This window comes from Vigna radiata, chromosome 1 (genome assembly GCF_000741045.1).
Source record: "Vigna radiata var. radiata cultivar VC1973A chromosome 1, Vradiata_ver6, whole genome shotgun sequence".
In the NCBI taxonomy this organism is placed as follows: Eukaryota; Viridiplantae; Streptophyta; class Magnoliopsida; order Fabales; family Fabaceae; genus Vigna; species Vigna radiata.
The window spans coordinates 6,112,258-6,129,784 of record NC_028351.1 but is presented as its reverse complement, the minus strand read 5'-3'; the positions used below and the strand labels follow the sequence as shown (position 1 = coordinate 6,129,784).

Sequence of the window (17,527 nt, the reverse complement as noted above, 5' to 3'; positions counted from 1 at the left end):
ACAGTAACAACACAGATAAACCTAGTAACTTCATTCTCTTCAATGGTTGTCTTTCAGGTTCTCAACAGATTTAAGGTTCCTTTTATAGATTAAAATAACACTCACATGAAACATATATCGGTCAACCACGTAAAAGATTAAATACACATAAACTAAAAATGCTCTTTTGCTGATCACGTTTTAGTATAATTAATCATTGTTGATTTTTAAATAAACCATGATTGCATTTGGGTAGAAGCAACAACGATCTGTTTTCTTCATCTTTTATAATCAATTAAATATTTCAAACGCCACCCTGTGGAACGCGTACTTATTATTTTTTTTGTCTAATGTTAAAAACAAATGATAAAATAATGGCAATGGACTTTTGAGTCTTCTTAATTCAGCTTGATATAAAAAATTATGTTGATTTAGTTCGACATAAAAAAAATATATTGATTAAGTTTGATATAAAAAAATTATGCTGACTAAGCCGATATAAAAAAATTATGTTGATTCAGCTTGATAATGATATATATATATATATATATATATATATATTTAAATAAGTAAATTTTTTCTGTCCCATGAAGTATATCTAAAAGAACACTTCAATATGGGTTATAAAATCCAACCAAACTCCAATTTATTTTACTTTTTGGGTCACGGGTAAGCCCAAGAAAGCACACGGTCCAAAACAATTGGACTGATTTGGGCTTCAGTAATTGCTATTACTGCCTGCACTTCCATAATTAATAACTCCACTCTCATAGTAATAAGAAAAAACTCGAAACGTTTTTCATTACTACACCCCACCACTAAGGAAGACGAAGAGAGAATGCTGTATGTAGAGAAAAAAGAGGGACTCATTCTGAAAAGTTAATTCCAAAACACATTTTACTTACATGTTTTTTTTTTTAGAAAAATATTGTGACAATTTTTTTATAACACTTTGATATTATTTTAATAATTTATGCTAATGTACTTTAAATCCAAAAAAAGAAATGATACGTATACTTTATTAAAATATTATTAAAAAATATGTATTAACATATCACTCTCTTTTAAAAAATACATTCCAAAATGTATTATATGCGTTCTGAAAAATTTATTTTATAAACTCGATTTGATCAGAAATATATTTGATATAATTCGAAAATTTTATTCCGAGAATTCTGTTCTAGAAATTCAGAAAGATTATTTTGGAAATCTCGGAAACATGAATTCCAGAAGTTTTTTTTTTTTTTTTTAATAATTTTGAAAGGGTGCATGAAGAAGTTGTGGGGTGCAAGAAGTAAAAGCCGATTTCATTTGTATTGGTATATGGTTGATTTTGTTTATTTTGTTTTAAAATTTTCACCTTTGATTCTACTCGAGCGAATTGAAAAAATAAAATAAAAATGAAAGTCTCATCTTAATATTAAATAAAATATATTAAAAATTTTATAAATTACTTTTTTTTTTCAATTGTTTTAAAATTTATTTACGATTTATCGTTGTGGAAGAATTTGAATTTATAAAGATTGAATTATTTGAAATTGAGTAGCTAGGTTGTATGAGAAAGAAAGTTGAGCTAACAATGGATGAGGTACGTAGGGTAGATGATGGAAAACAAGAAAGAAGTCACATCGAAGAAGATCAAAAGGAACAATAATTGGGCAATGGAAATCTCCAAGCTCTCGCGTGATCTTTCTTATATTTCCCTCTAAATTCATTCTTCATCACCAACATCATCTTTTCCTTTGTCAACCCTATGCCGGTGCCGTCCATCATTTTTCCAACATTTTTCACACACTTTCTTCATAAACCCTAAAACAAATCATGAAACCTAATTAACACATTTCTTTTCTATGTTGGGTCCCATGTTTTTGAGGCTTCTATCAACATATTCATCAGCAAGGGATAGAAACAAAGGATGTTTTTGAAGAGATAGGAAAACATGACACTATTTTTATAACACTAGGTGCTTTGCTTCTTGCTTGTCGGTGACCCTCGTTAGATTTTCTTGTGTGCAAGATTTGATATCGTTGATTTCATATATAAATACAGAATTTCTAGTCACGTGTAGTTGTTTTGTCACATCCATGGTAGCTCATTCATATGTGTCTACACACCTTGCTACAAATGGGTTTTAAGTTTCAATTATTCTGATCATCACTATACACACACACGCCTCTCACTATATTTCTCTTCTATATGTATGTTTACACACATATAGTAAAATGTTTCCATCATATTTCAAGTTTCACCGTTGAGATACTTCTATCGAAAGTCTCTATGATAAAAGGTTTTAAGTCACTATATCTCGTTAAAATGAACGATAGTACGAAAAAAAATGTATCGAATGTATCTACTAAGTGTATTTCGTTAAAATGAACGATGGTAAGAAAAATAAAAGTATTCGAATGTCTTTACTAGAGAGGAATATACCAATGTGTTAAAGAGAGTGATTATTAGAATTCTAAGTGTGAGTCATGTTGGATTAGAATAAAAAAGTAGAGCATCATATAAAATTACAGATTTATTAATCTATTATCTTTAAATTTTTGGTAAATGGTGGTATCAATCCTTCATAGAACTTAGTTCAAATTGTATTTTTCCAATCAACTTCTTTTCTGATAATCCTTACATAATAACATGTTAGTGAATTGAATTAATTAGTATATTTATTGTTTTTTTGCCAAATTACATGTTTTAAAAACATTTTATCATATAAAAAATATTTCTCTGACTTTGGTTGAGCGATTTTATTCATTGCAGTCTCACCATTGTTCAAGCAACATGAAAATTAGGCATATATCCCTATAATGAAATAGTATTTTTATATAGGAAAAAGTTCTTTTAACAACACTTTTTTGACAACTTTTTGATAATACATACGTGACAGTTTGTGAGTGGTCTGTTTCAAATATCTTTTAAACGTAAATTCAAACAGACTAATAAAATAGTGACACGTGTCCAGTTGTCAATAAAAAAAAGTTGTTAAAATATCATGATCCTTTTATATATCAATGCGTTATAGCTATAAAAAAATGTACTATCTTAGGTTCTTCTTTGCCTTGAATATCACATACCCTATTTATAGTGCTGCAGTGGTGCAATAATAGATATAGTGTCGCACTCGTATAGCTAGCGTTAGTGATTATACAAAACTTTACCATTTGCAAAGACAAGTGCATTCAACTTTGTGTAACTGAATCTTTATTTATAGGTCCTTTTCCATCCTTTTATAAGGGTTGGAGACAAGTGCATGTGAGTGTGTATTTCTGTGTTTGAAGCGAATACGTGAAAATCTTTTAAGACAATTCGTCCACGTACGAGGAACATAAACATGGGAACCCGTAATCGCAAGAATAACATAAGTATATATGTTTATGAGAAGCTTTGATAATACGTTTATAACATTTTATCTTTCCGAGGTTTTTGTAATGATCCAAACAGATAGAATACTAATTAAGGTGTTGACATTTAAGTGAGGAGATATATATAACAATGGTCATGGATCAGTTCAATTAATGCTGCTAAAAAAGTAGCATATTCAAATGATTAATCATACAAATATTGCATATACATCGAAATATAGCGCATTAGTACGTACCATCATCTTAATTAAGCTAATTAACGAAAATAAAGAAAACTAAGCTTGATTTTCCATGAATTATGAAGTCTTCTAATTAAGGGCTAGCAAATACTACTGTCAGAGCTAGCTAGCACACATTTTATTCAGGAAGGAAGTATAGCATCATGAGCAATCAGCCTTAGATTTTTAAGCAGATTGACTGCTCATGATGTTATATCATTTCCATGAATTTACCTCTTTGCATGCTACCATATATTTATATGTATATGCTGCCCTAATTGTAAACTTGTCCTAACGAAAGCCCCCTCCTAGGGCAGGTGCCCAATAGTCTGCTCCATTGTCACTTCCAACTTGCAGTGTGCATGACACTGGAACCAGACACAATCCTCTACTCCTCAGCCCCTTCTTTTCTTCAGTATCCTAATTAGCCATAGCATGAATGGGTTTAGAATAATTAAAAAATCTGTTATTAAATTACTAGAAATCCTAAAGAACACATTTCAATAGTATAAGAACATTTACCGGTTCTCCAGCTGCTTTCCTTTTCAAGCCGTTCTCATTATTCAGCAGCTGCATCAGAAAGTAAAACACCATGAGAATTTAACAAGCATAATCTTTACAATAAAGCAATGTGATCAAACAAAGCCACTTTGTTTTCTTTTTCTTTTTAAGTTATAAACAATATTATATGTCTGATAAAGCTGGTTACATTTTCTTCTCACATTTAAACAAATGAATGTAATTAAGGTGTTGTTAATTGATCCAATGGAAAAAGCATATATATATATATATACCTGACCAGGGTCTTCAGGGAATATACAATTCTTCTCTCCTTGAACCTAAAATTAAATAATTACAATCATCACTCAATAAGTGTCACATAATTACTCGTTAATTAGTACACTCGTGCAGCAGAAAGAGATATAGAAAGAGAGAGAAGACAGTGAAAGTGATTATTCTTCTTGCTTTGGACGTGAAAAATGGCTTTATAATTCTTTCCTCATCTTAAAATCTGTCACTTTAGAATATTAAAACATATCTTAATAAAGGTATCATCATAACTTGTGTAATTAGCATACATTCATCATTATAAAAGACAAACAACATGAGACAAGGTAAATTTTATTTAGACAATTTAAATTAAGTAAAACAATTAGATTAAAGGTAACACAAAAAGAATAAAAAAAATTACTGTCATATTTTAAAACCAGAAATGAGATTATGCTATTTCTTACAGAATTCTGCTGCCTCCCACTCACTGGTCCACCGCTCAAGTATGGTAAGCTAAGGGCCTGCATCAAAGGATGGGGGAAAAAGTGAGCATATTTACAACTTTAATAATAATGAAACTTTTTGTGTTGGAATAATACAAATATGAAAACTTATATTAAATATTATCGTGTGACGTTTTTGTAATAATTTCTGTAATATATTAATATGAGTAGTGCATGCACTTGTCTCTCTTTTTATTATATGCATTGGATCAATTTCAATATGTTGCAATGTGAAATGAAGCTTTAACAGCGTGCAGCGTGCATCAGAGGCTCGTGGTTGTTTGGGAAAGTAAAGAGTGGAGAAGAAACATCACCTCAATTTGACTCTGAAGGAATCTGATATACCCAATAGCTTCTAACAAGACAGAGGCTGTGTCAGTCTGCAAAAGTGAAATATGCCACACACATACACACACCAGCGTTATTCCCAGTCGTAATTATATATTATATAGGTTATAAACCAACCTTTTCTTTTCTTCTCTAAAATATCATGTTCAAAAAAGCAAAGGAAGAAAGAGAACCAGAGAATGAAAAAATTATGACGGCAAAAGGTGTCAATTCCAGTGTTCTTAAACATGTGGATGGGTAAACTTTTATTATTGGATCTTTCTATATAAAGAATGTTGATGCTGTTTTTAACCCGGACGTACAGCTCTAGTTAATTTAATTCACGTACATTTAGTTTAATATAAGAATTTTTTAGTGACATTTTCATGTATCAGCACACTGATATATAATTTAGATTAGTGGGGACCATTACAGTCTTGGACTATGTGATAATTTATTTTTACTGTGTTAAAGAGAAAATCATAATAATTTTAGACAAGTTAATGGTTTTCTTTTTCTTTGAAAAAGAAAGTATGGTGGGTGAAATTTGATTTGAATAAGTTTGGTTCTTATTACCTTCCCAAATGGGGAAACGAGCTGATGAAGAGCTGTAATTCTGTCGCCTAACTTCTCCTTTCTAACCTGAAATTGAGAAGAGGAAGTCATATAAATATGTCGTACATGGGCACATGCTAAAAATTTGGTTATATTTTGTTGTTTCATTTGGCTGTGTTCGATTCTCATTCTGAGATGGTAAAATGACGATGAAGCAAGAGAAAAAAGAATAATCATGATTGAGAAATAGACAAGAAAGAAAGACAACAGTTACACCCCACATGTGTTTGTATGCCTGAAAGAGAGTAGGGGTTGGAAGTTTCTGCCTGGTAGTTTGCATTTTACCTTGAATGTAGCCTGTGTTGTAGCAGAGGGTTGAACCCTAGCTTTCTTCAGTGCCCCACCAGCTGCAGTGCTATTGCACTTAGATAAACAAAGAGGTTTTGATTAGATTCAAATTTAAACAACAGAACGCAGCAGAATGAGAATCTGTGTACTGATTTGTTACTTTATTAATTGATGCAAAAAACATTGGTAAAGTATATGTGTACTATGTCACTCGTTTTGTTTGAAAGAAGATTAGAGAATAATATCGAAGTGATTAATCATGTTTTTGATCTACAACCTGTGGAAAGACAGGGAAAGATCTTGCCTTTAGATTATGTAAAAAAAAAAAAAATGGTTGTTTAAATGCTCTAAAATAAGAAAGCTTTTTTCTGGCAAAATTTAGTAAAGTTCGATGAAAAGTTTGTTTGTGCATCTCATTGACCAAGAAGGAAAGAAAAAGGTAATAATGAAATAAGAAGATTGTAGATTCTCATCAATCAATGAAGGAATCTCAACGGAGAGAGCTGTGTATGAAATCTAATATGTTCCTTACCTCAGAAGCTCGATCTGGTGGAGGAAGCCTTGCATCTGTGCTACTACTGTTAGAGAAATCTAACATGTTGCTACTGAAACTCGTGGCACAGGATTTCGGAGACCAGGATGGCTTTGATGACTGAAGCTCTTCGTTTCCATGGCCGTATACATAGCTGTTAACTGAATTTTCTTGTTTAACATCAACAAGAGAAGCGTTTGGAGGCTGACCTAGCATTTGATCCTCCCAGTTCTCCAACTTCTTTGTCTGAAACTGGCCCATCCCAACCTTACCTTGTTCATCCACCACCCCACTCCTATAAACAACAAAAAAATTAGATTTTGATCATTCCTAAACAAACCCAGATGTTCCATGTACCAAATATCGCCATGCAAGCATGTTATATACTAGTTTAGAAAGAAAGAATACATGAGTAGCTGGCTCCATGACTCAGGAAGGTCTTGATTTTCATTCCAAGAAGGAAAAGGGAGAGAAGTGGGAGCATAAGGGATGGGAAAGTTAGAAGGAGATGAGAAGAAAGGAGGAGCTTGTGGAGGCATGGTATTGATATTGATGTTCCACCAGTTAGGGTTTCCAGCAGCCATCATTTGTTGCACTGGTGAGCTCTGAAGAACAGCTCTATGCATGCCTTCTTGCTTCTGAGAAAATTTTCAGCTGTTTGCAAAAGAAAAAAGATATGTGTGATGCCTTCTTTCTGTGTGATGTTTCTCTTTCCCTATTTCTTTGCTTTGTGGTGTCCCTTTGTAGAAATTTTTTGATAGGTCCTTCAAGGGTTGATTAAGTAGGGGGAATTACACCACTGCTATTGGGTTTTTTCAAGGAATTAATTTGAATAATTATGGAGTTTTCAGAACCTTTGTCTTTGCTTACTCTCTTTTCTTGCCTTTCTTTATTGCTTTTCTTTTCTTTCTCACTTTCGTGTTATTTCTTTTCTTTCTTTGCTTTTCTATTTCCCCCGCTTGCTTTTGCTTTATCTTAAAGTGGGACAGAAAAAGGTGGTAGGAATTCCCATAATTATAAAATTCCAAAAATATAAACATATATATATATTACATATAACAAGAAAAATATCACTCTTGAGAACATTTTCCCCTATGATATCTACCAACGTGGCGCACTAGAAAGGCCTAAAACACTACAATGGACAATTTAAACAAGAACCTCTAAAAATTTTGACTTCTACAAGCTAAAGACTCATCTTATTTGTGCTTGACTGAAAAATCATTACTCATTCCATTAAGTATTATTAAATAAATGGATTTAGTGTGTGTCATATTGGGATGATGAATTGCAAGTTATGTTCATATTTTATAGTGTATGCTTCCTCTAAAACTGTTTTCTTTTTCTACTTTTCTACAACGTGATGTATCTCAATGAGGTGTTGACCTGCTTTTTAAATTCAATTCTTATAGTTCGTTAATTTTAACCTTGTATGATTGATGAAATAATACTAAGGTTTAATAATTGTTTTTGCACCTCATTTAGACATAGATCCTTAATCATAAATCATAATCAACCTTCTAGCAATGAAGCATTCAATTCGATTGAGTCAACCAAGAGTTTAGAACAGTCAACAGTCTTGTGTTGTACACTCTCATCCACTTTAGGATTATAAAAAAAAAAAAAAAACTTTAGAGAGTAAACACTCAGACTTTAGAGAATAAATCAAGAAGTTTGAAATATGTTTGGTTTAAGTAATTAATTAGGAAAAAAAACTATGTTAATGTATATGGTAATTACACGAGTCGTATTTAAATTATCTTCAAAATTTAGTTATTAATTTTTTTATTGAGTACAAAATTGTAATGTTTAATGTGTTTGGCTACACGATATTTCGCATATTAAATATGATTTTGAAAAGCTAATGATTATAGTTTTATGCTCTTTCAATGTGTTTCTTAATTTCTTAACATGTTTCTACATGATCGATATGAATGAGTATGTAAACACAAACTAAACATAGCATTTTGTTTTTCGCTAATATTAAACTATATATGAATATAAACTATTTTGCATTCTCAATAATTTGAGATTTCTTTTAAATTTATTTTATTATTAATGTATTTTAACTAATTTCTTTTACAATATGTGAGTGTGTGTGAAGTTAACTTAACTATCAATTTCATTCACCTGTAATTATCTTTCTCTTGCTTTTTAATTTTTCCACACATTGTCGTTTGATAGTATATCTAACGCATGCTATTGAAGATTTTGCATATAGTTGGTTTAATGATGTAAATATATATTTTAAAAATATGTTTTTGTTTTTATATTAGTTTTTTTTTTCTAATGTATTGTATTGTACATTTTAAGTGGAGCAAATGAGTTTAATGTTAATTCATAAATATTTTTATTTTTTAAAATCGATCAATTATCTTAAAATGCCTTATTTAAGAAAATGTATACACTAAAAAATAATCTATTGTTTTAAGCGTATAATAGATTGTTTTAATCATATAATTAATTATTTATTAAAAAATAATTAATTATTTATTTTGTTAAATCATTTATACATATAATTGATTGGTCAATAATGAAAGTTTATGTTTATTTGATAATGAAAATGACAAATAAATTTGTCCTCATGAATATTCTCTTAATCTTCTAATTTTGACGTGAATCCTTATGAATATAAATGATATTTGATTTTTTAAATTATAGATGAAAATATAGAAGAGTAGTTGACTATGTCTGTATACTTGTATCAATTCTCATCTTTATTTTTATTCATGTTTCCATTTTAAATTACTAAAACACTTTTAATTTGTTAAACAATCTAGTATTAACTTTTTTGATCATTACTTGAGTAACTTATTTTTAAAATACACATTCATATATATATATATATATATATATATATATATATATATATATATATATATATATATATATATATATTCAAGTAAAAAGTACGAGAAAAAGATAAAAAAAAATCAATAAAAATAAAAAAATTCAAGAATTGTTGAATTAATTGTGTTGATATATATTTGGTTTATATACTTTGTACTTTTGTTCAAGAATTGGCATTATCGAATATTATTTGTAATAAACATGTTTGTGAAGTATTGTTTTGCAAGAGTAACATACCAACTCTTTAAGTTGATTGGGTTAAAAATAAATTTAAATTTGAAAACAATCAAACTATAACATCAAATTCTCTAAAATTATATTTTTTATTCACCCCTTTCATTTTGTATAGGTTACCCAATTGATTCATTTATATATATATATATATTTTTTATTGTTGATAGAAAAATTAATTTGATGATATTAATGCATTGGAAAATCCATATATAAGTCAATTAAAATCTCTTGGTTAACGATTCCTTCATCGACTAATGAAACACCACTTAGTAATGTTCGTTTTTGAAGAGAAATATGCTCTTAATTGTAAACTAACTTCAAACACGCGTATAAACATTTGTCGATATGCTGACTAAAACAACTAAAGAATTTCTCACAATATACAAATTTAGAAAAAAAAAATATTTATTCACTATTTTTCATTTTTGAACCTGTATATTTCTTAAAATTAATGTACATTTTAAAAACTAAAACTACACAAATAATTCTAATTTAATATTCACAAAAACAGTTAAATAATACGAAGATAATATTATCAGACAAGATGAGGGTTCCAATATGAAACTCTACTACATAGAGGAGGAACAACTTGAACTTACATCACACACACCAAAGAGGTCAATGTCTATGTTTGTTTCTCCAAGAAAATAGTTCCCAGTTTCCATAAATTTAAAACTGTTACCAAAAACTTTAAGACATTCTTTTTGGGTATCCCAATTAAATCTCCTACCCAAATGAGCTAAAGGAAAATCCACCAAACATGATTATAACTTTATGAGGTGTTTTTATATTTGATTGTAACATTTCATTTTTTATTTTAGATTTATTTAATGATCTTATAATTATTCTTTTCATTTCATATCTACTCTATTTTAATTTTCAAAATTTTTTAAATTATTGATGTTTAATCAATTTAAAGTGTCCTTATAATCAACTTTATCAGTTATAAAATTACTGCAATAGCAACTGCAAGTAATGAGATATTACAAGAAATTATTTTAATACAAATAAAGTAACATTGTATATTTATTAAATGTTGGTTGATCTATTTGTCTTAATGTAAATGACAATAAATATGAAAGAAAGGTAAAATATTTTGTAAACTTATCTTAAGTAATAATAATAATAATCGATATTAAAAGTGAAAATATTTGAAGAGTAGTTTTTAGCTTAAAAAACGAGTAAGCTTTTTCCCTGTATAATGTATTTTCTTTATTGTTCTACAAACTAAAATAGAGAAAACATCGAATTTATAAATTTAATTACATTTTCTAATTTGGATATTATCTTCTAAAGTGAACAAAAAAAATAGTAATTAACTAATACGGGCAAATAAACATTTAATCCGATTTAATTATATATATTAAAAGAATAAGATGTTCTATATACATAAGTAAATACGATTTAAGAAGTAGTTGCATAGTTTATTCTAATAAAAATTAAGGATTGGTTATATAATTTGTTTAACTTCTTTTTATTAGTCAGGTAACCGTAATTAACGTATTGAAAGTATTAATTAAACTATTTATTAATTAGACCATAAGTTGTAAATTCCAGTTAACAGTGACATCCTTGAACAACCAAGAACATAATTTAAAATCTGATAGTGATAGTCATTTGTGTGTCGTATATTTAATTGTAACGTCTAAGCTACGTTCGTGGAAACTTTAAACATAGATCAAATCAATGTATTAAAAAATTGTTATTCGTATTTGGATATTGAAAAAGTGAGATAGAAAGTCACGAGTATAGATTTTTCCTTCGTCATGGTTGAATATTTGGTAGAAATAAAAAGGTTTAATAACCAATTTTGTCCTCAGTTTCGTTGACAAATCTCAATTTAGTCCCTCGTTTTAAAAGTAAATGAAATGGGTCCTTACTTTCAAAATTGTGAGTCAAATTAGTCCCTTCTGTCAAACAGAAACAAACAACCTTAAGGGCTTGATGATTTGGCAGAAGAAATATTATTTTATAGATATATCTATAAAATAATATCTCTTATGCTAAATCATTAAACCCTTAAGACCATCTGATTCTGTTTAACAAAAGGGACTAATTTGACTCAAAATTTTGAAAGTGATCTATAAAATAATATCTCTTATGCTAAATCATTAAACTCTTAAGACCATTTGATTCTGTTTAACAAAAGGGACTAATTTGACTCAAAATTTTGAGAGTGAGGATTCATTTCAAACACTTTTAAAACGAAAGACTAAATTAAGATTTGTCAACGAAACTGGGGACAAAATTGGCTATTAAGCCAAATAAAAACTATTTACATATGCCTGGGACTTATAGTTTCAATGAACATTCTTAATCTCAGATACAACAAAAAAGGAAATCAATGATGAACAAAAACCAATGGTGAAATTATTCCTTTGGCATCACAAAGGAATTACAATAATATTATTGTCGTGTTCAACATTAATTCCACAGGCAAACATTCCCTCGTACCGCATTTTGATGTCAAAAAAAACAAAGAAACCCTTAAATTTCGAGCTAATTTACAGTGTCGTGACAGAGATTATGGGGAACAATTTATAAATTATGGTTTTCTCCATTCATGTTCATATTCAGAATTCAGATATACGAAGTGTCAAAAAAGGTGGGTAGAAGAGTAGAGTAGCTGAGAATGGTGTTGTCTAGACCTTAATGCCCATATCTTTGTCGGAAGCTGTGTGTCTTTTGTAGCAGACGCACCCATATTTTCTTATTTTATTTTTGCTTCATGTCTTCTAGAGAAACAAACAACGTCAACAACAATTCCTTCTTTGTCCTCATCTTATTTGTCATATATTCCTCTCTTTCAATCTTGTTTTGCTATTAATTTTTAATATACAATTACAAATTGATTCCTGATCAATATTTCTTCACATGTGTTTATGATATGGTCTTTTTAGAAACATTCTCTTTAAATTACATAACTTAAAACATTATATGTGAACTTAAAACATGTTGTTCTCAATTATTCGTCATTAAAATTATAGTAAGAAATATATATATTAAACTAAAATATGAGCCTTTTCATAATAGTAAAAGTATTTTATTATTCATTGTCAAGAATATGAGCTATGATCCACATCTAATGTATGATATAGTATGCACTTTCAAAACTTCTTTTGTTGATTAATTAAAGTGTACTAATATGATCCAAAGTTGAATGAGTGCAATATTAAACATCTTATTTATGTGGATGATTTCAAAGACATCTTGCATGGTTATATACCAATAGTTGCACAACAATTTATTTTCTTTCTGTGTTTTTCTTTTTGTAATTTCACTACTCGGGATGTACCATTATTCTTTGGTATGTGTATCTTTATTACATGAAGTAATTTTGTATTACCATTTTCAAAACCTTTTGATTGCTTTTCTTGTTTCATTGTTATCACAAATCAAAAATCATATTTTCTATTTCGAATGTTTTTAAAATAGAAAATATGTTTTTTAATACAAATACTCAATTTCGATTGCATTCTACTCATACAAAGAACTAATTTAAAATATTTTTATTTAATTAATAAAAAAATTTCATCTCAATATAAACACATTAATAACTATATATTGAACATAGCATGCAGTTTGCTGTCCTCAAATAATAAATATAAAGAGAATACCCTCTCTCTTTTTTTCTCCAAAATTTACATTAAAAAAATAAAAGACTTTCTCATTGGATTCCTCTTAAGAGATGGATTAGAATGAAGTTAAAAAAATCTGATTATTATTCCCCTTGATGATCCCAATAAGGCTTATTTACCAACTAAACAAACTTGGCTTTTTATGGCAGAAAAGCTAGACATAGCTCTCTTCCTACTTTCCTTTCATAATTTAAAGGACAACCCTAGCATCATTTCTCCCCTTTCTCAAGGGGGCACCAAAAAGCAAAGCTATGAATGGTATTCAACTTGCTTATCTTCTTATGTAAGAAAAACAAAAGAAAAGCACGCCTGTGTTCCTTCTTTCACTTCATTTTTCTTGTGATTTCCTGATATGAGATCCACTACTCATCGATATCCAGCTACTTTAACTTTTTATGGCTCAAATTTTGAACCTCTTAGTGTTGCAGCTAAAGTTAATTAATCAAGTTTAACATATGAATGCATAACATGTTAGGTCTATCTAGAATAATGTTAACGAGAGAGACATAACATCAATAATGTTAAGAAGTCGATTTTAAAAACATAATTTCACAAAATCGACTTGTAAAGTATGATTTGCACTCATTTATATATTCTAAATTGACTTGATTTCTGGTCGATGTGAAACTTCCAATAAATAAAATCTAAACCTAACCACATAATGAATTGACACTACTCTTTACCAAAAATCTTAAAGCGATAGATTAAGGAATCTTCAACCTTATATATATAATACTCTACTTTTTCATTTTAATCTAATGTTAAACTTAGACTCAGACTTAAAATTTTAATAGATACATTAATTTCGTTTGCAAATCATTATATGTAACTTGATTAACAGATATAAAAGTGCATAATGTTTCTTTTATCCATATATGCCTTTGGGTGCATGCACACTTTTTCTTTTTATTTCCAAACAAAGTTCCTACGCCAGTTGCATTGATGATTAAAAGTTGACCAGTTTAAAAAGTTAAGCTTTTCTTTACTTTGGATTCAGTTTTTTGCACGCATGTTTGTTTTCTAATTTACACGTATTTCCTAACTAGCTAATTGACTGTGACAACAAAGATAAGTCATTAATTTTTTAATCAGAAATGAAGCAATCAATCTTTATCTTTTCTGCTATCTGGATAGCAGTAGATGGATTCAAAATAGTGTGGCAAGAGTCTCCTTCATACATTAGAAAATAAGACTGTATATGTAAAATGCTAACATGTTACCTATCTATCATTCATGCAATAAATGGCCACACTTTCTCACATTTCCCTTTTTTAACGCATGGATTAATCATTTTGAGATTAAAAGAAAATATTTAAATTAATTAAATTTAGTTTTGATGTATAATTTTCGTATAAAGTTATTCAAATTCATTCTCAACATGTCAAAAACAGCATGATTTCTTTCGTTGACTAATTTTAGAGACGCAAAATAATTAATTATTCAGTAACTGATGTTATTGATGTAGATATAAGTGCATACTTCATATATGACATCACTTATATATAATTCAAAATCTTAGTATAATAATTTTATGGATGTTTATTTTTATAGTTCTTAATTTTTGCACTTTTACTTAATTTTAAATTTATACTCATACTTAATTTTTATAACATAAATAAATAAGTTATATGACATAATTATATTTTACTTAGTCATCTCTAACTTATATCTTTATGCAAAAAATGTTAAAAACAATGACAAAATTAAGATCAAGATTATGTTATCACTAGTATAGTGAAGAGTTACAACAATAATTATTTTCGACATTTAACAACGATTTTTGAACCGAGGTATATTCAGACGAGTTAAAATAAAGAGAATTTTGGTCTCGGCTAACAATCGAAATAAAAAAGGTCATGATTTTTTCTCGATTCAAAATAATCGAAACAGTAAACCCAAAAAAAATTAAAAAAATTGGATTTTTGGCAATAATTCTCTTCGAAACCACAATCATATATCCTTAAAAAAATTGTCATAGATTTTTAAAGAATTATAATATTTGCTCCAGTTGGCCGAGTTGACCATATCATGTATCGATTTGGAGTAGAAAAAAAAATTTCAACACTTAGATAACCCGCATAGCCTGATCTTCCTTCTATATTTTAAAAAAAATCTTTCTATTTTTTGTCAATTTATTTTGTTTTTATTTTAAATTTGCAAAAATATTTCTAATCCAAAATCTTAATATAAGAACTCTTAACTTTCTTACTTTTATTTGATATTAAACTTAGACTCACACTTAATTTTTAAAACAAATAAATAAAAGTTATATGACATAATTATATTTTAATTAATCATCTCTAATTTATGTTTATATGACAAAAAAGTATTAAAAGCAATGAATTCATAAAAAAATTAAGATCAAACCTATGTTATGTCTCTATTAAGATATGTTATTATCTATAGAAAAATTTAAGTAATGATACTTGTAATATCGTATTTTATAATTAAAGGAAAAAAAATAAGATTTTATAATTATAATGTGAGAGTGTAACTTAATTAATCATATATATAAAGAAACAACTTTAAAAGAATAAAATGGTATTTATTACTATTATATACTTTATTTTGACTGTATAATTGAACAAATGTGTAATCGATCTCAAATATAATCATTTTCACATTATGAACTCGACATCCTAAACATAAAAATTATAGGACCGAACATTTACAAGAAAGGTGCACATAAAGAGTAATAATGACAATAATATAAATTGATTTTAAATGAACGTAAAAATTTATAAGGGACAAAGAGATAATAAATTGATTTTAATGAGATTATGTATTTACAAAAAAGTTATAGACTACTTTTTGCCAAACAAAAAAATGGAGTTTCCCATTATCTGAAAAAATAATGGCTTGGGATAACAAATAACTTAATCGTTTTAATAATTGTCTCTATGGTATAAGCTCTTGTATATCATTTTAGAATGTTGATGAAGACGTGTTTCTAACAGTTACAGAATTAGTATAATACTGTGATGTTTGCTAATATTCAGCAACTTCAATTCAAACATATCACTTTCACATCTTATATGTTTTTGTTATGGAGTCATCACTCTCCATGAGAGAACTCTAATTCGTAATAGAAAACTAGAAAAATATCATAAATTTATTATATTAAAGTTTTGGATTAAAAATAATATGCTAGAAAAACTTTGTTTAAAGATTTATTGACGTTAAATCTCTTTAACGATAAAAGTTTCATATTAGATAAAAATATATGAAAAAGTTAATTATTTATTATTATGTTAAGAAGTGAATTTAAAGTTTAACTCAATCTTATAAAATTTAATTGTAAGATGAGGTTTGTATTCACTTATATATTATCATGTTAAAAAACATATTTTAGATCTAACTTATTTTACAAAACGATTTTATAAAATGAGATTTATATTTACTTAATGTACTACAAAATTAGTCTTATTACTTGTCGATACGAGACTAGGTATATACATATCGAGCGTGAGCTCTATCCTATTGGTCAAAGAAGCTTTTCGGATGGTATGCCTCTAGGAATTTCTGGTAGTTTCAATTTTATGATTGTATTTCAGGCTAAGCATAATACCATATTAGAAGTGGACTTTAAACCTAACTCAATCCCACAAAACCGGCTTCTAGGATGAGGTTTAATCCACTTATATACACTTAAATGACCTCATATTTTATGTGACGTAAAATATTTGGAAAAATAACATAAGGAAATTGCATTTTATAACTAAAATAGAATTGCACTTTATGATGAATGTTGGATTGATTGGTTTTTCCAAGGGTACGCAAAGGAAGGATGATTTGGTAGAAAAGTTAAGAAGAAATGGAATGACATCATCCTAAAAACTTTGATGGTATGAAAAGGCTTAACAACATAAAAGATTATGGTTTATGACGTAAAATACATAATTTAGGAATTGATTTCATGGGAGGGGAAATATCAACGTCTACTTTATTTTTGTGGAGTTGAAATGATAGGAAGAAAGATAAGAGATGGAAGAGAAAATATGATAAAGAATGAAAGGCCATAGCATATGAGAGTTGATATCTCTATCAGAAGATCAAAAATCGAAAAGAAAAATTGTCACAGGTGGTTTAGGAAAATGATACTTTGGCAAGATGAACATGAACATGAACATGAACTTTTGACAAAACTTATTATTATTGTTGTTGTTGGCTATGCGTGCACGCATTTCTAGGTTTCAATCAGTCTTATCCA

At 28.3% G+C, this 17,527-nt stretch overlaps 1 protein-coding gene across 1 annotated transcript; it reads right to left on the bottom strand.

Annotated features, from left to right (window-relative positions):
- Nucleotides 1-3,464: 3,464 nt before the first annotated feature.
- On the bottom strand, nucleotides 3,465-7,488 carry LOC106775080 (transcription factor bHLH68-like). The gene is made up of 9 exons (XM_014662122.2): nucleotides 7,004-7,488; nucleotides 6,596-6,890; nucleotides 6,061-6,138; nucleotides 5,737-5,802; nucleotides 5,148-5,213; nucleotides 4,795-4,851; nucleotides 4,354-4,398; nucleotides 4,082-4,129; nucleotides 3,465-3,979 (listed from the first exon to the last, which is right to left on the bottom strand). The coding sequence occupies exons 1-9, from the start codon at nucleotides 7,219-7,221 to the stop codon at nucleotides 3,851-3,853; spliced, it is 1,002 nt and encodes a 333-aa protein (XP_014517608.1). The 5' UTR covers nucleotides 7,222-7,488; the 3' UTR covers nucleotides 3,465-3,850.
- Nucleotides 7,489-17,527: the final 10,039 nt, after the last annotated feature.